At 42.6% G+C, this 22,620-nt stretch overlaps 2 protein-coding genes across 13 annotated transcripts; one reads left to right on the top strand and one right to left on the bottom strand.

The window, feature by feature from the left end:
- Window positions 1-223: 223 nt before the first annotated feature.
- On the bottom strand, window positions 224-5,018 carry MIS12 (MIS12 kinetochore complex component). 3 transcript variants are annotated; one of them, XM_086355565.1, is made up of 2 exons: window positions 4,908-5,018; window positions 224-1,987 (listed from the first exon to the last, which is right to left on the bottom strand). In XM_086355565.1, the coding sequence occupies exon 2, from the start codon at window positions 1,931-1,933 to the stop codon at window positions 1,313-1,315; it is 621 nt and encodes a 206-aa protein (XP_086211691.1). In that variant the 5' UTR covers window positions 1,934-1,987; window positions 4,908-5,018; the 3' UTR covers window positions 224-1,312. The 3 variants fall into 3 exon arrangements, with proteins under 3 accessions (XP_086211691.1, XP_086211694.1, XP_086211693.1); XM_086355568.1 differs by lacking the exon at window positions 4,908-5,018 and adding an exon at window positions 4,670-4,768; XM_086355567.1 differs by lacking the exon at window positions 4,908-5,018 and adding an exon at window positions 3,242-3,381.
- A 263-nt stretch (window positions 5,019-5,281) lies between these two features.
- On the top strand, window positions 5,282-13,941 carry DERL2 (derlin 2). Of its 10 annotated transcripts, none has more exons than XR_015146923.1 (8): window positions 5,282-5,520; window positions 6,374-6,436; window positions 8,364-8,437; window positions 9,514-9,607; window positions 10,569-10,764; window positions 11,063-11,153; window positions 11,666-11,758; window positions 13,431-13,941. XR_015146923.1 is itself a non-coding variant. In XM_086355564.1 (8 exons), exons 3-8 carry the CDS (start codon window positions 8,066-8,068, stop codon window positions 13,534-13,536), a joined length of 564 nt encoding a protein of 187 aa, XP_086211690.1. In that variant the 5' UTR covers window positions 5,404-5,520; window positions 6,374-6,436; window positions 8,011-8,065; the 3' UTR covers window positions 13,537-13,941. The 10 variants fall into 10 exon arrangements, 6 of the variants coding, with proteins under 6 accessions (XP_086211690.1, XP_086211689.1, XP_086211688.1 ...); XR_015146926.1 differs by having other exon boundaries at window positions 5,404-5,520; window positions 6,371-6,436; XR_015146925.1 differs by having other exon boundaries at window positions 5,404-5,673.
- The last annotated feature ends 8,679 nt before the right edge of the window (window positions 13,942-22,620 follow it).

Below are 22,620 nucleotides of genomic sequence, written 5' to 3'. Positions count from 1 at the left end.
TGGGGCATGTGGGATCTTAGTTCCCTGACCAGGGACTGAAACTGCACCCCCTGCCGTGGATGCTTGAGTCTTACCCAGTGGACCAGGGAAGTCCCAGGAGATTTTAAATAAGCTCCAAATGTAAAAAATAATAATAATGATGATGACTTTAAAGGATCATTCAGCTAAAAAGTCATACTGAGACACACACCATGACATTAAATACAGTAGAATAAATCAAAGCTTTTAAAATATACATATTTAATGTACAGGATTGTATTCCAGGTAAACACAGGCTTCTTATACTGATGAATATTTAACTGCAAATATGAATACCCTAGTTACACTTCTATATAAAGGAGAAACTTCAAATTCTGTGCTTTAGGAAGACATGGATAGCAAGTAATACCTTAGGAGCAGCTATTGCCATTTCTCCCCTTTCCATGGGTGATCTAACATTTTACATGGATTAGTTACAAAAGGAAATGTTTCATCGAATTTAAGCACAAAATACAGCTGAAATTTACCACTGAGAGTTTCTATGAGTGTGAATAAATAAGTTAATTAAATATTAAGGTTCAAGGCAGATTCCAAAACTGGAGTATGACAAAAAAAAATGGTATATATACCTAATGTTAATATAATCTTTGCAATTCAGTATGTTCCAGGCTTCCTTTTCTATGCCAGTAAGGTGCTTCCTTTTTTGTCCACTGTCTTCCACTGCTGGGCTCCAAGACATTAAACCCTTTAACATCATCAAGGATTTATCTTAGAAACAAACTTCTTTTCTTCTTTCTAAAGGTCATGGTTGTTTTTTCTGCTACTTGCTTCTTTCAGCCAGTTATTAACTTCCTCGTGTGAGAAAAGTTACTGGGCAAGAACAAGCAATCTGTGTTGGCTGCCCCACAATGTGGTGGCTGGTTAATAAAGATGACACCCATTTAACCTTTGTGTCATTTCGTTTCATCCAAAGAGTAAGTCAAAAAGGTCAAGGTTACAAAGGACTCACGACCATGGTACAACTTTTACAAATATCTTTGAATGGCCAGGGAAAGCTTTACTTCTTCAGTCACGCCCCCAAATGAGTTCTTAATGAACCAAGAATCCCTTCCCACCCATTACAGACCTCTAAGCACAGATGCTTCAAAGATTAGTTGAACATAAAACACAGATGCTTCAGGAGAGCGGACTAAAACAGAGGAGAATGTGGAATATAAGAAAGTGTGAAAAAAGAAACCCTCCCCAAAATATACAGTGCACTAGGATTAAGAATATCGTCGATATAAATCCCATACCGTCCACCTACTGAGAAACTCCTTTTTCTATTGAGAAATCAAGATATTTTCAATCGTTTGCCTTCCTTTTCCACATTCTCTCTGATATTCTGGAGTTTTCTGGAGTTCTGGATCAGGAACACCAAGCCCTCCCTAAAATCACTAGCCCCATGGTCTCTGCCAACGTTTTCAAGTTCATCAAACAAAGACAATGTCTGTTTGAGTTTGGCCTGAACAATTTTTTGCTCTTCTAATTCTGCAAGAAGGGCCTGCTTAGTGCACAGTTCAGTCTTATACTTCTCCTGTAACTGTTCAATTTCTTTTTGGAGAAAGTGGAATTCTTCCTCACTGTAAGACTGTGTCTCCTGAGATTTATCTTCTGGAAGCAAGACATTTGGGGGAATCCGCAAAATCAACTGTAAGAAGAGCTGCTCCATTTTGCCAAAAAGGTTATCAAAACGTCCTTTCATGAAGCAAAGAAACTTTTCTGTGCACTTGCGAATCTCGACTGGGCTAATCGCACAGTCTGGGATGCCATCCAGCTTCTTTAGAATAACCTGTTCAACAGCCTGCATCACTTCAAACAGGTAGTCTTGAAAGGCAATGTAGATCCTAAGCATGCAAGTCTGTGGTGTGAAGCCAAAGAACTGGGCCTCATAGGTCATTGGATCAACAGACATCTTCGTGGTTTTTTTTGTTTTTTGGTTTTTTTTGCTTTGTTGATTGTGAACAACCTGCAAATGTAATAAGAAAAATTTTCGTTTAAAAAAAATAACAAATTACATTATAGACAGCAAAACAAACAAAACAGAGCAGGAAACAAAAACCATGAAGCTTATGTTCCTTGATACTTGATGCTACTTTCAGCCTCACACATCCACAACAGGATACAAATCCTGCCTCTCCGAGACTCTCATCAGCCTCCCTTCTTCCTCCTCTTTGTCCATTTCCCTCACCTCTCAATTACTGAGGCTTCTGGCCCGTGGCTCAGCCTTCTGAATTCTGTTATTACCCCATGTAAACGTTCAGATTTACAACCAATGCCCTAGAAACTCAGTTCTTCATGTCCACTTTTTCAGACCTTCATCTCCACTCTTTCAGCAACCTAGATATTGACATTTGTAACTTCTCTCCCCAACTCTCCTACTTTTTGACCACAACCTCATATGCTAGTCTTCCAACACTCATTCCTATATTCATATTATATCTTAATCTTCAAGACTTTCAGCCCTCTGAGCCTCTCTTTTTAGTCTCTCCCACTTCACTTCCCCACTCCACTTTAGGATCCATGATCCATCACGTCAACCATTCCTTTGCCAGTGTCCTCAACTCCCCGTTCTTCCAATCTTGCCATCTGAAAAAATATCACTTAGAAGGTAAGCAAACCTCCAGTAAGCTTTACAACCCTGGCATTTTCTTAAGGGTCTGGGAGTCATTCCTTTCAAATGTAAACATCTAAGAAAATAGCATTCCTATCTCCCTGTCACTGTGGGTGTTTAACCTCGGGACCTTTTTTGGGCTGTAACCAGATACTTGTCTTAGAAATAAAAGAAGTTTCATTATTCCTGCAGACAAATTAGCTAAAACAAATGGCTACATCAATTACCAGGCAAATTTAGGATGAACCTTATCAAAGAATCTGAAGCAAATAGTGCTGTCAAATCTTTTTATAAGACTGTGCTGTTAATCTTGAGAATTTATGTAATGGCTAAAAATAGAATGGTTGTAATAGCTTAGCAGTATAAATAGGGTAGAATTTCTGTCTCTGTAATCTCATTTACAGATTATCTCTAATGCATTATAATCTGGATATGCTTATTCATAGAACTGCTGTCTTTGTCTTGTGGAGAGAATTCTGTGGATTAACAGGATTTTAACTTCCTCAACACTTTCCTATGCCTTCAGGATCATTTTTAAACGTTTTCACATGCCTTACAAGGACCTTCATCATCTGACCTTTACTAACCACTGTCCTCCTTTTTAAGTACCTTCAGTTCAGTTCAGTCGCTCAGTCGTATCCGACTCTTTGCGACCCCATGAATCGCAGCACACCAGGCCTCCCTGTCCATCACCAACACCTGGAGTTCACCCAGACTCATGTGCATCTAGTCGGTGATGCCATCCAGCCATCTCATCCTCTGTCGTTCCCTTCTCCTGCTGCCCCCAATCCCTCCCAGCATCAGGGTCTTTTCCAACGAGTCAACTCTTTGCATGAGGTGGCCAAAGTATTGGAGTTTCAGCTTCAGCATCAGTCCTTCCAATGAACACCCAAGACTGTCTCCTTCAGGATGGACTGGTTGGATCTCCGTGCAGTCCAAGGGACTCTCAAGAGTCTTCTCCAACACCACAGTTCAAAAGCATCAATTCTTCAGTGCTCAGCTTTCTTCACAGTCCAACTCTCACATCCATACATGACCACTGGAAAAACCATAGCCTTGACTAGAGGGACCTTTGTTGGCAAAGTAATGTTTCTGCTTTTGAATATGCTATCTAGGTTGGTCATAACTTTCCTTCCAAGGAGTAGGCGTCATTTAATTTCATCGCTGCAATCACCATCTGCATTGATTTTGGAGCCCCCCAAAATAAAGTCTGACACTGTTTCCACTGTTTCCCCATCTATTTCCCATGAAGTGATGGGACCAGATGCCTTACATAAGCATAACTGAAGTGATTAATACTTCTAATTTTTGCCAATCTGGTAAAATGGTTTTACAGGGTTGTTTTTTGAAAACCAAAAACATCTAACCTCCCACCCATACACACACACAGGTTGAACACTGAGGACTGAAACTACCAGAGTCTCCTTGCCTCACCCCCCAACAACTTACTGTTTACATTAGCATGACTCTACTATTCTAGACCAGAATAATATTTTCATTGTCCAAATGGTTGGATTGTTCATTATGAAATCCCCAGCCAAAGACTGATGAACTCTTTAATGGGATGCGTGGCGTGCGTGTTCTCCCCGTGTCTGACTCCTTAGATCCCACAGACTGCAGGCCGCCAGGCGCCTCTGTCCATGGAATTTTCCAGGCAAGAATACTGTCGTGTGTTGCCATTTCCTACTCTAGAGAATCTCGCCAACAATTTGTTACAGCAAGATTCTCTGCAACTCTTGCTTCAGCAGTTTCTACCAATACTGGACTGATTTTCATGAGCTCTACCCAGTCCTAATCAAGCCTCCAAACTAAAAAATCCACCTTAAACCAACAGGGCCTCTCTTCGGGAACTGATCAAGTCCTGCTTTCAGTTCAGTTCAAGTCGCTCAGTCGTGACTACTCTGCGACCCCAAGTCCTGCTTTAGGTTACTATTATCACAAGCCTATCTTCTCTGCAAGCCTTAGATTTCCTGAGGGCAGGATGAATAAGGCTTCAACCGATATTTGCAGGTGATACGCGGGAAGTACACAGGTCACCTCAACGAGTTGAGGAGCAGACGCTCCAGAAACCTCCGGGCAGGAACTACTTCCGGCTTGAGAACTGGCTCCCGACAGGCCCCGCGCCCCCGCTGCATGCCGGGACCTTCAGGGTGGAGGTTCGCGGCCCGCTGGCGACGCTGCTCCATCAGGCAGCTCTAGCGGCCGGGATGGCGCCCCACCGAGTGCCACCTGTTCCCGCTTTTCTTCAAAGAAAATGCAGCCCCGTGGCACTTACCCAAGCGACTATGAGGGTGATAAATTCGACCAAACACCAGCTTCCCGCCACCTCCTTTAAACCACCGCAGGCTGCCAGAGATAGGCGGCGCGGTTGACTCCCCCAGATTCTGACCGCTATCCGCTTCAGCGAACGATAGCAAGGGCACGATGCCACCGCGCTCCTAATTGGCCGACTGTCCGGGGAGGGGCCACCTAGATTGGTGACGGAAAGGGGCCGGGCGGGAAAGCTAGCTGTGGCCAGCGGGGATTGGCAGAATGAATCGGTATTCACTCCCTTCCCCGAGACGTTGGTGGGTGGAGAAGCTAGGCTGGGCCGCCGCGGAAACGCAACTCGTGATTGGCGAATGTGTTTTTCTTCGGGCTCTAGCGGTTGGTGGCTGGACAGTTGATCAGCGCTGATTGGATAGCAGCATAACGGGGAGGGCCCCGCTCTGGTTCCGCCCTGATCCCGCCCCGCCGCTGGGATGGACTGGCGGAAGGGGAAGTGGGGGGGTGGGGGGCCGGCGGCGGTGGGGAAGATGGCGTACCAGAGCCTCCGGTTGGAGTACCTGCAGATCCCACCGGTCAGCCGCGCCTACACCACCGCCTGCGTCCTCACCACCGCCGCTGTGGTGAGCAGCTGCAGCGCCAGCTTCTCATGAGTTGTACTGGATATGCCCGGGTCCTCGAGAAACTGGGGTTTGGGCCTCGGGGAAGCTCAGAGGGGTTGGTCTCAAGAGTGGGTGGAGGCGTACAGGGCTCACTCTGGGGTTCAGAATCGCCCCGTAAGTACTATCCAGTGATCCAGAAAAAGAGGTGCCGTTCCATAAGGGGTGGAGGATCAGGACTGCGGGTCAGTTTCTGAGACAAAGGCAGGACCTGTACCAAGTCAGGGCTGCGGGAGCCGCCCACCCAGGAAACGTGTTTGAGAACTCCGAGGGTGTTCTCAGATCCACAAAATGATCCTTGTGACTACTGGGAGGAAGGTCCGCTTAGTGGAGAAACGTAGACGTTGAAGATAGAAAGATGGAAGTTGTTGAGCGGGAAAAGTCTTGAAATAAAGTCTGTTATAGAGGTTGCCTGGAAGTACCGGGCCCTCACAGTGGCAGGTTCTTGGTTCGAGTGAATTGTGTTGCTTCACACAGCTGTTTTAGGTGGTGCCCATGTATTGGGCGTAATCCTAGCAGCTGCTCTTACTTGCCCTGAATCTAAGACATTACCATCTGCCTGCCATACCTTCATCAGCCTCAGCTATTGAAACAACAGGCTTTTATTTTGTGTTAGGTATTGGGGAACGCAAAGAATTGTGCCAGTTCTAGAGAACTCCTTACCAACCTTCCTCCAGCTTAAGAAGTAAACCTTAAATAATTCAGTCTAAGTGACTGAGAGTGGGAAATTGTCAGAACTACTAGTCTTTTGTAGTAAATGATGATACTTTGTTTCTTGATTGACTTGCTTGAAGAGGCTGTTTTTCTATTTCAGCAGTTGGAACTGATCACACCTTTTCAGTTGTACTTCAATCCTGAATTAATCTTTAAACACTTTCAAGTAAGTGGTCCATCACAACTGCCATTTAATGTTGCAGTTTTTAAGCTTGTTTTTCTTTTTAGTAGCTAATCCTGCCATATACTATCTAAAACAACTCAGTGGGAATATTTGATTATAAGTGTTGGGTGGGGTGGGGGGGGAGTACAAAGCAATGATTCTGCAGCCTGGAACTTTTAAAGAGATTGTCAAGATCCCCAGCATTTACCAAATCAGAATCACCAAGGCTATGTTATAAAGTTCCCTGTATGGTTTTGATTTGATGCGTCCAGTTCCTATATTTAGGAATCACTGGTTTAGATTTAGTATTATAAATTGAGAGGAGACTGGATCCGCTAGTTGTCCAGGGAGAGTCAGAGAGGATGTCCATATTTAGTCCATTCAGCACCATGTGGCACAGTCACCACGTTGGTGTTATCCCTGTGATCCAGTTCAGAAACTCAGTGAGTGCTCTAATCCATCTCCCAGGGATCACATCATCCTCACGAAGACTGACATCTAAGAAAACGCCAGTTTATTAGATTACAGTGAGAGACGGTACTTTCCGGTAATTAGAATGCTAAAGAGGGATGCGTTTTTTTGTTCTAGGATCATCATATTGGCCATAGTCGAAGTAAGAGAGACCCAAAAGCCAGTAATTCGGTTTCTACACCTGCTTTCCCTCTGTCTCAGAGGTGTTTGATTCACTTTATACCTGTTGAGCTCCAGCTTGTCTTAGAGTATGCAGTTTTTGTGTAGCCTTCTCAGATTCATCCTCCTTTGTGTCCCTAGAGTATCTGTAAATACTTTTTTTATGTCTCTCATCTCATACTTGCACTTGTTTATATGCCTGTCTCCTCACAGGGTTGAGGACTCTACAATTCTGGATGCAATTAGTATGCAGTAAATAATTCTGAGTTGTTTCAACTTTTAACAGTTAGCAATTCTTAAGAATTTAATGATCATAAAGGAGTCCCGTGAACCCTTATCATTGCCTTCTTCCTTCTCCACTCACAAGCCCTTCACTGGGAGCTTTAGCTCCATCCAAACAAACAAGGCTTGATTTTGCCTAAGGTTAAACTCTTCACACCATGTGTGAAATTAGGAGTTCTAGGTTTGAGTTCAGAGTCTCCCTATACAAGCTGTGTGATGTTAGGCAGGCCATTTAAAAATCATCCAAGTCTCTTAGTTACATCATGTGTGAAATGGGGATGGTATTGCCAGCCTCCTCATCTCACAGGATAATTAAAATCACATGAGATAATATTTTAAAACACTTTAAATGTTAAATGTTCTATCATTGTGAGTAGTTGTTCTTATTGCAGGCGTGGATGGTTTGGGTGGGGAAGAGTATATCAGGGTTTGAAAATAAGTGCGTATCTACCAGTTAAACTAATTATTACAGTATTAGATCTTTACTTGTAGTGAGTTGGCTATCTGTTCAGGCTAGTACTCGAGTATTTGCTTTAGAATTACTCTTTACTCTGGATGTTTCTGATGGCTAATATAATTGCTGTTAGATCCTGTAATTTTCCTTTGGTATCTTGGGATTGTTCATTAGATTGTGATACTACATATATGAAACCTCTGTTTCCTAGTCTACAGATCAACCTAGTCTTGCCATCACACTTTTCCCGTCATTTGCCTGACCATATGGTATGGATTTTTGTGTTGTTGTTTTTTTTTTTATACAATCACAATTGCAAGTTTTCTGTCCTGTCAGGCTTAGAACTTTCCAGGGGTGAGTGAGATCTTTCAGACTTTCACTGAGGCGGCAAAAAAATTCAGTGTCGGATTGTGTGTCTCACTTTTGAGTTTAGAAAATAGAATCACCTATTTGTGTTCTTTCAACCATTGTAGTCATAGGCTATCTCTTGTCTTAATATGAAAATGTTTCCTGGTGTGTTTTACTTAATCTGTCTTTCTCTTGATTTTTTTTTTCTTTTAACAGATATGGAGGCTTATCACCAATTTCTTATTTTTTGGGCCAGTTGGATTCAATTTTTTATTTAACATGATTTTTCTGTATCCTTTACGAAGTGGGGTTAGCATAGAAACTTTAGTTTTACTTTGGAAATACAGTATTAATTTTGAAACTATTAACTCTATTTTTGTTACCATCTCAGCTGTAACTTCTGGCTACTGGCTCAGTGATACACAGAATACTTGGTCAGTTAGTAATATTTTAAGGGTGTTTGTAGGTTACTGTTTATTCAAATGGGAGGTATTTCATTATAAACTGTTCACATTTCTGCCCATGCGCCACTTACAGATCTGATTAAGGGAGACCAGAGTGATTTAATTGAGGTGTTCTTACAAAATAACTCCAAGGGGTCCCGAGTGATAAAGCCCAACCTGGAAGCGGGTTCATGGGGGATGGAGAACTTGAGATCTACTTGGATCTCAGTTGCTGGTTCTGCCGGCTGGAAAGACAGTGTTTTGTCTGCCAGGCTCACCATGTTCCAGTTTGTTGAAAAAGAGGAAGGGTTTTGCTGTAGTCAGATGGTAATTGGGGCCACCGGGCAGGGCATTTCTTCCTGGATAAAGCGGGGAATTTGCAGTTCAGCTCATTTGCAGTAGCCAAAGAGCCTTGTAGGGGTAACAGGCTTCCTGCCCTGGGATGGATTCCTGTGTCTTCTCTATGGTACATCATTCTGGTAAGTTTCTAATAATTAAATTTTTTCATTGAAATGCCTCCTTGTTGACTGAAGTATAGAAATGCTTAACTACCTGGCCTTAAAAAAAGCAGATTATCACATGAAGCTTCTTGATGGGGATTTCCACCAAGTTAGGTTGTGAAAAAGCAAGAATGGTGTAGATTGTGGTGTGGCTGAACGTGGGAAGACAGTACAGATTTGAAGCATCTTTATATGGCGTCTGGTTTCATTCCCCAATCAGGAACGGTTTTTGTAAAACACAGAGCCATTGCCTAGAATGCCTGGAAAAAGAGAAGTAACAATAATACCACTCATGAATACTCTTACAGAAACAAAGTCTTGACTTGTCACAAATAATGGGAGTCCAAGTGTACTTAGGTGATATATTCAATTTCACTTTCTTCATTTTTGTGTACTTAACATTTTCTTAACTTGGAACTTAAGATATCGTTACTGTCGAATGCTAGAAGAAGGCTCTTTCCGAGGTCGGACAGCAGACTTTGTATTTATGTTCCTTTTTGGTGGATTCTTAATGACCGTATCCTTCGATGAATAGAACAAATACAGGAAAATACTAAAGAACTCCCCGCTCTCTTCCTAAAGCTTTTCATCTGTCTCCCAAAGTGCACTAGAGGCTAGAGACTCAGAATGAACATATAAAAGTATCAACTCTCTGCGCCTGCGCCAGCCCCTTCCCCCTCCATTTCAGCTTCAGGCTCCTGTTTATTTTACAGCCCACTTTATGTAACAGCTTGTCTAAGCCTAGAGGTTGCACAGGGTGTCCACTGTGAGCAAGTCTGAGAAACGTTAACCCAGTCAGGTTACTATTAGAAATCTTAGATGTATTCTGGTGGGTGGTATACTTCACTTATCTTTTTTTCCGGCTGTGCCATGGGGCTTGTGGAATCCCAGGTCCCTGACCAGGGAATGAACCCAGGCCCTCGTCAGTGAAAGCATGGAGTCAAAACCACTGGACTGCCAGGGACTCCCCAGGTATACTTCACTTTTAAACTAAGTTGGTAGGACATTTATATTTGGTCACCATCAAAACTGACAGTTGTTTTTTTTGTTTGTTTGTTTGTTTTTAAATGTCAATAATAATAATTGTCACCAAACTTAAAGGGAGCCCTGTCTGACAAGATGGTTTTGCCCCAGCTGGCTTTATTCACTTCTAAGAGTCCTCATGGTGAATGAGCTTTCATGTAATGACTGACCAAAGAATTAACATACATTCCAAAGAAGCAAGAACTTCGTGAAAGCAGAATATTAATTTGAAGTAGCAACAATCCAGGTGCCTAAGCAGGTTTTTGCCTGATCACTCTGGATAATTATTTTCAGGCTATCCCCCCTACCCCCCCTACCCCCACCTCGCCCCAAACATGTAACGACTGCTTGCCTTTCCTAATTCAAACTTGTGTTAGAATACAATCCGTAGTTCTCTTGCCCAATCTTCCCTGTTAACACTTAATGTTGCTGTTTTCCTTAATGTCAACCACTAGCTTTTTGGTTTGTTTGTGAGCTTAGTTTTCTTGGGCCAGGCCTTCACAATAATGCTTGTCTACGTGTGGAGCCGAAGGAACCCGTATGTCCGCATGAACTTCTTCGGCCTTCTGAATTTCCAGGCTCCCTTTCTACCCTGGGTGCTCATGGGGTTTTCCTTGTTGTTGGGGAACTCAATCATTGTGGACCTCTTGGGTAAGATTCTTGGCAGTACTTTTTCTATTATTTTACTTACAAACTTATTTTGTCATACTTGTCATATTAATTCTGTCTGGCCTTCGTATATAGTTACTGTAGGATTGTTTGATAGTTATATGCTCAAGGACTATAATGTTCATTTTCAACTTTTTCATAAATCTATTACCAGCTGAGCTGCCAGGGAATCCCAATATATTGACATTTCTTCCTAAGTAGAAAGATTTTCCATTGGTGCAGACACCTGCAATCAAAATTCTAATCCTCTCCCTCATCCTTTATTTCTGGTTGACTCTAGGTATTGCAGTTGGACACATATATTTTTTCTTGGAAGATGTATTCCCCAATCAACCTGGCGGAATAAGAATTTTGAAAACACCATCTATTTTGTGAGTATTTAACACCAGGTGACGTATTTCTTGCAGATAAACCAGGGCAAGGTCCAGGATCTTGTTTTCTTGGGGCTCCCAAAGCTCCCAGCACACACAGTTCAGGCCAGTAAATATTTACAGATTGAGCAATCCGGCTGCCGTTGGGGAGCATTCAGATCGGGTGGGAAGCGCCAGAGTTGTGGCCAGAGGCTCGGGGTGTCCTGAGGGTAACGTGGTGATGTTGTCCCACATGACCACCGGCACCTCCTGGCCCCGGGAGGAGCCTGCTGGTTCCGTGTAGCCGCTGTCTTAGTTTAGAGATGTGAAGTAGCAAGATGGCAAAAAGCTGACTGAAGAAGGGTTTCTAAAGGTGGAATGTCTGGTCTTCCAAAAAGGTGGTAGAGGGAAGCAGTGAAGTAGAGTAGAAACAGCTCTTGGCTAGAAACCAGACATAGGCTGTTTGTTCTGCCAGCCAGCTGTGTGATTTTAAGCAACCCCTTCTCCTTTTTCCATACCTCGGTGTCCTGAAGGTAGAGCTTTGATTCATAGCACCTCCATATATGCCAGAATTTTGTGTCCTTGGGGTGTACTGCGTTATGAAGAGTTCACTTAAGGAATAAAATGTGAGTTCTTATAAAATGTTGGTTGTAGAGTAACTGAAAGTAAAATCCTCCATAACCCCACCACGTGGATAAAACAGTGGTGGGATTTGTTGTATTTTTTGATATGTATTCATCAGTCTTTTACTGTCTGTAAACTTTTTTTAAAATGCTATCTCATAGCTTTCAAATGTAATATAATCATTTTTTCATCATAAATTTCTGACAAAAATTATAACAGCTGCATGATACCCCCAGTATGAATGGAACAGGATTTACGAATCCCTCATCAATGCACATTGACATCCTTCTTGTTCTTCCCTCCATGATTGGAGTGGTGAACATCCTTGAGCTACACATCCATGTAGCCCATGTAGCGGCACATCCTTTGCGCACTTCCATGATTGTTTTCAAAGGATAAATTCCTGCAAGTAGGATAGCTGTTTGGTTTATCACCAGACTGCCATCTGGATTGGATACTCAGGTTTACATTTCCACCAGCACCGTGTGTCCATTTCCCCACATTTTTATTACCTTTTGCTAGTTTGATAGCTGTAAAGTGGTGTCTCGTTGTTTTCTATTTTTTTCCCCTAAAATTTCAGAACAGTTTCAGACTTGCAGAAACTTGCAAGACAGTACAAAGGACTTTTTTCCCTTAAGTGTTTGAAAGTGAATTGTTCACCTACTGCCCCATGATCCCCTTTAATGTGTATTTCCTTCTACATAGTCAAAATCTGGAAAGAAACGTTAATCCTCAGACCCAATTCCACTTAGGGAAATTGTCCGGATTTTTTTTTATAGCAGAAGAATGCAGTTCAGATTCAGGTGTTGCGCTTCGTTGTCATATCTGTTTGGTCTCCTTCAGTTTGGAGCAGCTTCTCAGTTTTGCTTTGACCCTCATGACATTCACATTTTTTAAAATTGTAAGCCCATTTTTGTAGAACATCTCTCAATTTGGATTTGTCTGATGTTCCCTCACATTGAGGTTCAGGATTTTCCTCCTTTGCAGGAACATCAGAGAAGTGATACTGCATTCTAATTGCAGCCTGCTGGCACAGGGTTTCAGTTTGTTGAATTTGCCAGAGTGGTGCTAATTTTGATTACTTGATTAAGGTATCTGCAGGGCTTCTCCAGGGCAAAGTTACTTTTTTTTCTCCTTTGTCATTAAATCTTTTGTGAAGAGGTACTTTGAGACTATGGAAAACATCCTTTTTCTTATAAAATTTGAGTTCATTTATATCTGCAAGAATCCATGGTTTCTTGTTTTATTCATGGCTTATACTCCCTTAACATTGTTGTTTACTTTGATGCTTATATTGTCCCACTGGCTCTGAAGTACTTCTCAACATGTGCAATCTAACTTTTGTAAAATTTCATATGTAAACATTTTGGAAGAATATTGAAAACACCAACATAATTATCTCTGGGGATTGAGGATGTCTTGCTCATATATGTTTCCTGTTTTCTCTAGGATTCCATATATTGCTTTTGTAGTAAAAATTAGTAAAGGAGGTAAAAGTTAATGTAAAAGTGCAATAATTATGAATACCTTCAAAATAGGAGAACTGTTTCATTGGTAGGCAGACGAAGTGCTTATCCATTGGTGGACACGCTATGGGATCTTTTTGATATCGGAGTAGAATTTAGAACCTAAGATGACCCTGGGACTAAATTATATCTGTTGCCTGTCTTTTAGGAAGGCTATTTTTGATACACCAGATGAAGATCCAAATTATAATCCACTACCTGAAGAGCGGCCAGGAGGCTTTGCCTGGGGTGAGGGCCAGCGCCTGGGCGGCTAAAGCGGCAATGCCAAGAACATGACCCAGCTGGGAAGGACTCGTGACACACCCATTGGGATTCTTTTATCCTCTGTGTTGCAAAAGTGTGGACACTTTTGACAGCTCAACAAGAATTTTAACTCCAGAAGCACTTTATGAAATGGCACACTGATTCACCCAGAAGACATTTCCAGCAGTTCGCCAGTGGTTCCTCACTACACTGGTACTGAATGTGTGATCTCTCGGAGCCAAAAAACTGGAGCAACAAATACCCCGCCGCCTCTTAGGAACGAGTACCTGATGCTTGAGTTCTGTGGTGACGGGCAGAGTGTTTTCCTCCTTTTCCTCTTCCTCTTTGATAGACGAGGCCGTGGTGTAAATGGAAGAGAGGACGAAATAAAACTGAATTCCATCTCTCTCACTGAATTAAAGCTTTTGTGTGTGATCTTTTAAATTATCACCGTGTCTCCTAGCTCTCCTGCACAGGTCTGCGCTCAGAGCAGTCTCCATGCCTTTTCTCCCTGTGTCTTCATGGCCTTCGACTGGATTTCATTTCAAGATTGGAAATACATGGCTGAGACGCCATGGCTGTGCACACCTCTTACTAACCCAGAATGCCAACTCCAGTGGGAAGAAGATTTGTTTCTGTTGCCCAGATAGTTTGTTCTCCATTTGGGTTTTATGATACTTCAAGGTATCAGACAATGTGGGGCAAGGGGTGGAGGCGGAAGGATAGGATGGATCTAGGTGATCTAGATCTTGGAATTCTGCTGTGGGAGAGTCAGGTAGGCTTGATGCGTCTCATTTATTTACTCTATTACTCCTTTTGGAACTATCCAGGAAAAGGCAAGTCACAGCCACCATTTTGGAAAACAACATTTAAAGTTGGAAACGAGTTAGAATATTGATTTTGGAGCCAGATAAGTGAATACAAGGATACATAGCTCCTGGGTCTTTGGCTTGTGAATATTTATCACTTGCTTCATGAAAAGCCAAGAAGCCTTCAGAGCCATGTACCTGGTTTACCTTCCTAACCAGGTAGAAACAGGACAGGTTCACAGAAGTCAGCAGTGGTTCAGTAAGTACTTACCCCAGATGTTCACTTCCTGGGGGCTCAACAAGTTTGTTATCAGACTGTGTAAGTAATTCAGAGAACTCAGAGGGATAGAATGAATACCCCAGAAAAGAGATTAATTCAAATTGTTTTAATAAACAGCATGTAGGTCTGGAAACATTCCCCCCATAGTTCCAGCTTGGTTAAGTGGTTGTTTTCTAGAGTGTGAGAGTTCTCTTAGAAAGATGGACATGAGGTTTAGGTTAAACATCAAATATCTTAAATGGGAATTTTCAGATCATTTGTGAAGTGAAAAGTATTTTTCTTACCTTTGAATGGAATACACATCAGTAGTGGAACCTAATATAAGTACATGCTGCTAGTCAGTAACTGAATATGGTTGTTGCAATTTTATGGAATGTGGGTTAATGGGACTGCTTTTTTTTCCCCTAAGTGACTTAAAAAAAAATCTTTAAATGCCAATCTTAGAGTATATAGTCCTTATGGGAGTCTTAAGTTTTGTCTGTTCAAGAAAGCTTGAATTTAATTAGAAGGTTGGGTTTTTGTTTGAGGGCTACAAATAGATTTCTCTAGTTAAATTTGTTCTCCTTTAGTTAACTTTGGAGTTAGGTTCTTCTAGAACACGGGTCTTTTTCTTAAGTCAACCAAAAAGTGAGATTAGATACATGGAATTGCGTGACTAATTTACCTGACATACATAGAATTTAAAGGATTCCTGGATTCCACCAGTAATACTGAAAGGTTCACCTGACTAAGGCATAGCTTTTTTGTTGTAGAAATACAGTATATGTTCATTAAAAAAAAAAAAAGCATGGACATGCAAATTGCATCTCCATAGGAGATACACTTCACACATTTTGCTGTGTCTTTTCCACTGTGGATTTCTCTTCGTTTCTCCCTTCCACTTGTTCTTTTCCCTGTGTGTCCCTCGTGTGTCCAGTATCTTTCATGCCTCTTGTTTAGTCTCTAAGCAGAGAGCACCCGAGTCCTAGGTCTTGGGAACGAAACCCTCACTCTGTCTCTGGGGCCTTTGAAAGTGAGGAAATGTTGGTGTTACTGTTGGGTAAAGGACCTCCTAGAATTGTCATCTATCCTCAGTAGCCTGCATTTTATGTTGTGACTGTTTTCCTTCAACAGGTAAGTGCCAACCACGTTGCTAGTCATGACATTGCCATTGTTGTTAGTGTTCTGTAGTCTGTCTACCCCTAACTACTTACTGTTTCACAGGTTTGCATAAAATTTGTTGCACTCTGTATAATCAAGTTGCTTCTCTGCTCAGAAATCCACAGTAACTTCTTGGTAAACCCCCATAGCAAATGCATACTTTTTGTCTTCCTCTGAACCTCAACTCCAACTAACAGGGACCTCAGTTTAATTTTCTTCAGTCCTTCAAGGCCTGGCCCAATTCCTGGCTCCTCTGCAAACCTTGACTGCAGGGCCCATTTCATTGTCTTACCTTCTCTGAATTCTTACGACCCTTCAAGGCTGTACAACATACTCTTAGACCAAACTGTCTTATATTGTTCTTAGCTGGTACATGTATATTAGTCTTGTCTCCTTCCTGAGAATGTAAGCTCCTTAAGAGCAGGGACCAAGTCTTACATTTTTGTATCTACCACAGTGCCTAGCACAATGCTTGGCACATGGGTGCTGAATAAATACTTTATTGATCAGCAAACTATTATCTGGTATTTTTAATTATAGAGGGATTAATGTATGTGTATGCAAGCTTGTACCTATTTGCTGTGGCTTGTGACTATGTCAAAGTGGGATGGAGCACAACTCAACATGATCAAGGGCAGAGTTTGGTGGTCTGACAAGCCAGCCAACAATGACTACCAGCTGGTGTGGCCATGGACATGCTCTGCTGGTATGGACCATTGCAGAGCAGTTAAGAATGACGTGTCTGACAATTCACCTTTTGGAAGAAGAGCCCAGATACTCCTTGAAGGCTATTAGCTTATAACCATCTGTATGTGAAAGCCACCTACTTTCAGAGAGAGAGCCTATTTCAGACTACTAACCTGAGGGACTGGCAGAGGGGGTGATGCATGTAACACCACTTAACGCCAATAGAGGATTTTATTTTCCAACTCTGTTCCACTTAGCTCTGAGGCTGTAGAACAGCTGGGTCATTAGGCTAAAGATTATGAATGAATTACCTTAGACCGTTTCACCTGCATCATGTTTTCTTTTCTTTCAATTTGAGCCAATATTAAATTCACAGATTTCACATGGAAACCTTCATTTGGGGCTTTTCTTGAAAAAACTGGAAGATCTGGAAAAACCAGGCCTGCATGGCAGCTACAGCCTAGAGATGACTAGTGGCTGTTTCTATAGACAGGATCTGTGCTCTGTTAAGAGGTTATTTCACTTGTTGATATCACCTGCCAGGTACTCTTGTAACCATGTGCAGCCTGTCTCCTCCCTTAGGTTACTTTGGAAAGCACAGCAGAGAAAAAGGACTGAGGTCTTTTTTATACTCTAAGTCCACAATTTGAGACTTAACATTTAGATATCACTCAGCCCAATGGCACCCCACTCCAGTACTTTTGCCTAGACAATCCCATGGACAGAGGAGCCTGGTAGGCTGCAATCCATGAGGTCGCTAGAGTCGGACACGACTGAGCGACTTCACTTTCACTTTTCACTTTCCTGCATTGGAGAAGGAAATGGCAACCCACTCCAGTGTTCATGCCTGGAGAATCCCAGGGACGGGGAAGCCTGGTGGGCTGCCGTCCATGGGGTCGCACAGAGTCGGACATGACTGAAGCAACTTAGCAGTAGCAGTTCAGTTCAGTCACTCAGTCGAGTCCAACTCTTTGCAACCCCATGGACTGCAGCACGCCAGGCCTCCCTGTCCATCACCAACCCCCAGAGTTTACGCAAACTCATGTCCATTGAGTTGGTGATGCCATCCAACCATCTCATCCTTTGTCATCCCCTTCTCCTCCTGCCCTCAATCTTTCCCAGCATCAGGGTCTTTTCAAATGAGTCAGCTCTTCGCATCAGGTGGCCAAAGTATTGGAGTTTCAGCTTCAGCATCAGTCCTTCCAATGAACATTCAGGACTGATTTCCTTTAGGATTGACTGGTTGGATCTCCTTGCAGTCTAAGGGACTCTCAAGAGTCTTCTCCAACACCACAGTTCAAAAGCATCAATTCTTCAGTGTTCAGCTTTCTTTACACTCCAACTCCACATCCATACATGATCCTGGAAAAACCATAGCCTTGACTAGAAGGACCTTTGTCGGCAAAATAATGTCTGTGCTTTTTAATATGCTGTCTAGGTTCATCATAACTATCCTTCCAAGGAGTAAGTGTCTATTTATTTCATGGCTGCAATCACCATCTGCAGTGATTTTGGAGCCCAAAAAAATAAAGTCTGACACTGTTTCCACTGTTTCTCCATCTATTTGCCATGAAGTGATGGGACTGGATGCCATAATCTTTGTTTTCTGAATGTTGAGCTTTAAGCCAACTTTTCCACTCTCCTCTTTCACTTTCATCAAGAGGCTCTTTAGTTCTTCCTCACTTTCTGCCATAAGGGTGGTGTCATCTGCATATCTGAGGTTATTGATATTTCTCCCGGCAATCTTGATTCCAGCTTGTGCTTCATCCAGCCCAGTGTTTTGCATGATGTACTCTGCATAGAAGTTAAAAAGCAGGGTGACAATATACAGCCTTGACGTACTCCTATTCCTATTTGGAACCAGTCTGTTGTTCCACGTCCAGTTCTAACTGTTGCTTCCTGACTAGCATACAGATTTCTCAAGAGGCAGGTCAGGTGCTCTGGTATTCCCATCTCTTTAAGAATTTTCCACAGTTGATTGTGATCCACACAGTCAAAGGCTTTGGCATAGTCAATAAAGCAGAAATAGATGTTTTTCTGGAATTCTCTTGCTTTTTTGATGATCCAGTAGATGTGGGCAATTTGATCTCTGGTTCCTCTGCCTTTTCTAAAACCAGTGGGAACATCTGAAAGTTCACGGTTCATGTATTATTGGAGCCTGGCTTGGAGAATTTTGAGCATTACTTTGCTAGCGTGTGAGATGAGTGCAATTGTGCGGTAGTTTGAGCATTCTTTGGCATTGCCTTTCTTAGGGATTGGTATGAAAACTGACCTTTTCCAGTCCTGTGGCGACTGCTGAGTTTTCCAAATTTGCTGGCATATTGAGTGCAGCACTTTCACAGCATCATCCTTCAGGATTTGAAATAACTGGAATTCCATTACCTCCACTATCTTTGTTCATAGTGATGCTTCCTAAGGCCCAATTGACTTTGCATTCCAGGATGTCTGGCTCTAGGTCAGTGATCACACCATCATGATTATCTGGGTCATGAAGATCTTTTTTGTACAGTTCTTCTGTGTATTCTTGCCACCTCTTCTTAATATCTTCTGCTTCTGTTAGGTCCATACCATTCCTGTCCTTTATTGAACCCATCTTTGCATTCAGTTGTTCCCTTGGTATCTCTAATTTTCTTGAAGAGATCCCTAGTCTTTCCCATTCTGTTGTTTTCCTCTATTTCTTTGCATTGATCACTGAGGAAGGCTTTCTTATCTCTCCTTGCTATTCTTTGGAACTCTGCACTCAAATGGGTATATCTTTCCTTTCCTCCTTTGCTTTTTGCTTCTCTTCTTTTCACAGCTATTTGTAAGGCCTCCTCAGACAGCCATTTTGCTTTTTTGCATTTCTTTTCCATGGGGATGGTCTTGCTCCCTGTCTCCTGTACAATGTCATGAACCTCCATCCATAGTTCATCAGGCACTCTGTCTATCAGATCTAGTCCCTTAAATCTATTTCTCACTTCCACTGTATAATCGTTAGGGATTTGATTTAGGTCATACCTGAATGGTTTAGTGGTTTTCCCTACTTTCTTCAATTTAAGTCTGAATTTGGCAACAAGGAGTTCATAATCTGAGCCACAGTCATCTCCCGGTCTTGTTTCTGCTGACTGAATAGAGCTTCTCCATCTTTGGCTGCAAAGAATATAATCAATCTGATTTCAGTGTTGACCATCTGGTGATGTCCAAGTATAGAGTTTTCTCTTGTGTTTTTAGAAGAGCGTGTTTGCTATGACCAGTGCATTCTCTTGGCAGAACTCTATTAGACTTCACCCTGCTTTATTCCGTACTCCAAGGCCAAATTTGCCAGTTACTCCAGATGTTTCTTGACTTCCTACTTTTGCATTCCAGTTCCCTGTAATGAAAAGGACATCTTTTTTGGGTGTTAATTCTAGAAGGTCTTGTAGGTCTTCATAGAACCGTTCAACTTCAGCTTCTTCAGCATTACTGGTCGGGGCATAGACTTGGATTACCTTGATATTGAATGCTTTGCCTTGGAACTGAACAGAGATCATTCTGTCGTTTTTGAGACTGCATCCAAGTATTGCATTTCAGACTCTGTTGTTGACTATGATGGCTAACCAATCTAATCACATGGACCACAGCCTTGTCTAACTCAATGAAACTATGAGCCATGCCGTGTAGAGCCACCCAAGATGGACAGGTCATGGTGGAGAGTTCTGACAAAATGTGGTCCACTGGAGAAGGGAACGGCAAACCACTTCAAAATTCTTGCCTTGAGAACCCCATGAACATATGAAAAGGCAAAAAGATAGGACACTGAAAGATTAACTCCCCAGGTTGGTAGGTGCCCAATTGCCAGGGTCCAGCCCCCGTGGATCCAGAGAATTCGAAGCGGGGACAGCATCGGCCAGAATCAGGAAACAATTGCTTAATTAAACGTTAATTAAGGATATAAAGAGTGGTTAAATAAGGATAGCTCAATGAGGAAAATTTAGTGGAGAAAAGAGGCTGAATAACTTGGTTTACGTGGAAAGCTAATAACATTCCAAAATAAGGAATTTGCGTCACCTACATAGGCCGCAGGTGTCCTCCCATTCTCCCGAAGGAGAGGAGACACTAAGGCCTCCCAGGTCAGATCTCAGAAGCCCAGGCAAAATTAGTAGGCTTGACGAGCCTCCCCGCTCCAGATGGAAATTCAGCCAGAAGGTGAGAGAAAGAACGACATGGGGAGACCAAGTTTCGGTGAACAAAGCCCGCACTTTATTTTCCAAAGTAGTTTTTATACCTTAAGTTGTGCATGGGGGATAATGGGGGAAGGGGTAGAGTCAGCAGTAAGCCAGGCTTTCTTCTTGCAAACTTATCATATGCAAAAGTTTAGGTGATTTACATCATCTTCTGGCCCGGAGGCCTGTTAACATTTTAAGACCCTTTCTTCGGAAAACTTATTTTTCTCTAAAGGTGATTAGTCAGGCGCCACCCTCCAAAAGCCTTAGATAAAGTTGCATTCCTATAGGGCAAAGGTGTGGTGGGCTATAACAAGAAAAAGAATTAACTCAAGGGTCCAAGGTTACAAACATTAAAGCTACTACTTACATCAATTATATTAATCAAAACACTGCCAGGGACACAGCAGGTAAGGGATACGGAAACTTAGCAGCAAACATTGGCCCAACAAGTGAAAAACCCTTCACCAATACAATTTCTAATCAATCTTTTAACTGTTCAAAGGAATCTGTATTTAGACAGTTTAGAACATCTCATGCCTCTCATGGTTGGGAGGCTCTGAACAATCACATGTGGCCAGAAGAACCTATTCAGGAGACAGATGGTGGTGGGAGACAGCCCCCTGTAAAGTCAGAGGTGTAGGTGAGAGCACAAAGCAGTAAAGTAGGCAGACTCTGGTTTTGGGGGTAGATGCTTGAGAATTTCCAGGGGGACTCCTGAGGCTTGATCCCGCCTTTGCGTATGCTGAGCCTCCTTCCTCATGACCTTTGCCTCGGGCGGAGTTCCTCACACTGGCTCCCGGCACCCAGTATGCTACTGGAGATCAATGGAGAAATAACTCCAGAAAGAAGGAAGAGATGGAGCCAAAGCAAAAACTACACCCAGTTGTGGATGTGACTGGTGATGGAAGCAAGGTCCAATGCTGTAAAGAGCAATATTGCATAGGAACCTAGAATGTTAGGTCCATGAATCAAGGTGTCATGTGAGTGTATGTTCCTCGGTTCTTTGTCTCGTCACAACAAAGATTTGGAGCAACGGACATTAAAGCCCTCGGCGCGTCACAGCTCTCAGGTCTTGGACAAACCGTGCTACAGCTCTTAGGCAAATCAGTGTTACAGCTCTATTTTATTTATAAGATAGCAGGAGAATCCAAGACTCGAAGAGAAGAGAGTGGAAGAGTGCGTGGGGAGGGAGAAAAAGTGAGAGAAAGAGAGAGAGCGTGCACGCATGCACGCGGAAGAGAGAGTCTGAGAGAAAGTGCTTTGGCTCCTCCTTTTATATGTTTTTTTCCTCTACCTGGGCCTGCCCTATGCAAATTGGGCTTAGCCAGGAGTGCTGTTTGTTCTGTTTGTTCTGCCTGAAGTCTTCACTCTGGTCCTCGGACCTTCCTTGTCTTTTAGCCACCGCCATTTTGGATTCCTTTTCCCTATTCTACCTACCTAACAAAGGCAAATTGAAAGTGATTAAACAGGAGATGGCAAGAGTGAAAGTCAACATTTTAGGAATTAGCGAACTAAAATGGACTCAAATGGGTGAATTTAACTCAGATGACCATTTAGATATCACTATGGTCTGAATATTTATGTCCCTGCAAAAGTCATGCTGCAATCCTCATGATTGATGTGATGGTATTAGGAAATGGGACCTTTGGGAGGTGCTTCAGTCACAAAGTGGAAGCCTCATGAGTGAGATTAATTCCTAATAAAATAGCTCTGAGAGATTCCAAGCCCCTTCCATCAAGTAAGGACACAGCAGAAGGGTGTCAGCAGGACTTCCCTGGTGGTCCAGTGGTTAAGACTCTGAGGGTTGGATTCCCAGTGGAGGAACTAATTGCCTACATGCCACAGAGCAACTTAGCCCATGTGCCACAACTATTGAGCACACGCCACAACTAGAGAGTCCACGCACAGCAGCAAAAGATCCCACATGCCGAAACTAAGACCTGAGGCAGCCATATATTATACATAAAGTAGCAGCAATGAACCAGGAAGATGGCC

Source organism: Bos grunniens, chromosome 19, assembly GCF_055505025.1.
Source record: "Bos grunniens cultivar Pamir isolate PY7600 chromosome 19, Bosgru_T2T1.0, whole genome shotgun sequence".
Classification (NCBI taxonomy): Eukaryota; Metazoa; Chordata; class Mammalia; order Artiodactyla; family Bovidae; genus Bos; species Bos grunniens.
The sequence above is the reverse complement of the archived record's forward strand: the minus strand, read 5'-3'. Positions and strand labels throughout refer to the sequence as shown.

Bases quoted from the DNA above. Each gene is read 5' to 3' on its own strand.
- DERL2 (XM_086355559.1), top strand. From the start codon at position 5,563: ATGCCCGGGTCCTCGAGAAACTGGGGTTTGGGCCTCGGGGAAGCTCAG. The intron at 10,765-11,062 runs GTAAGATTCTTG...GGTTGACTCTAG, and splicing joins AATCATTGTGGACCTCTTGG to GTATTGCAGTTGGACACATA. The intron at 11,154-13,430 runs GTGAGTATTTAA...CCTGTCTTTTAG, and splicing joins TTGAAAACACCATCTATTTT to GAAGGCTATTTTTGATACAC.
- MIS12 (XM_086355565.1), bottom strand. From the start codon at position 1,933: ATGTCTGTTGATCCAATGACCTATGAGGCCCAGTTCTTTGGCTTCACA.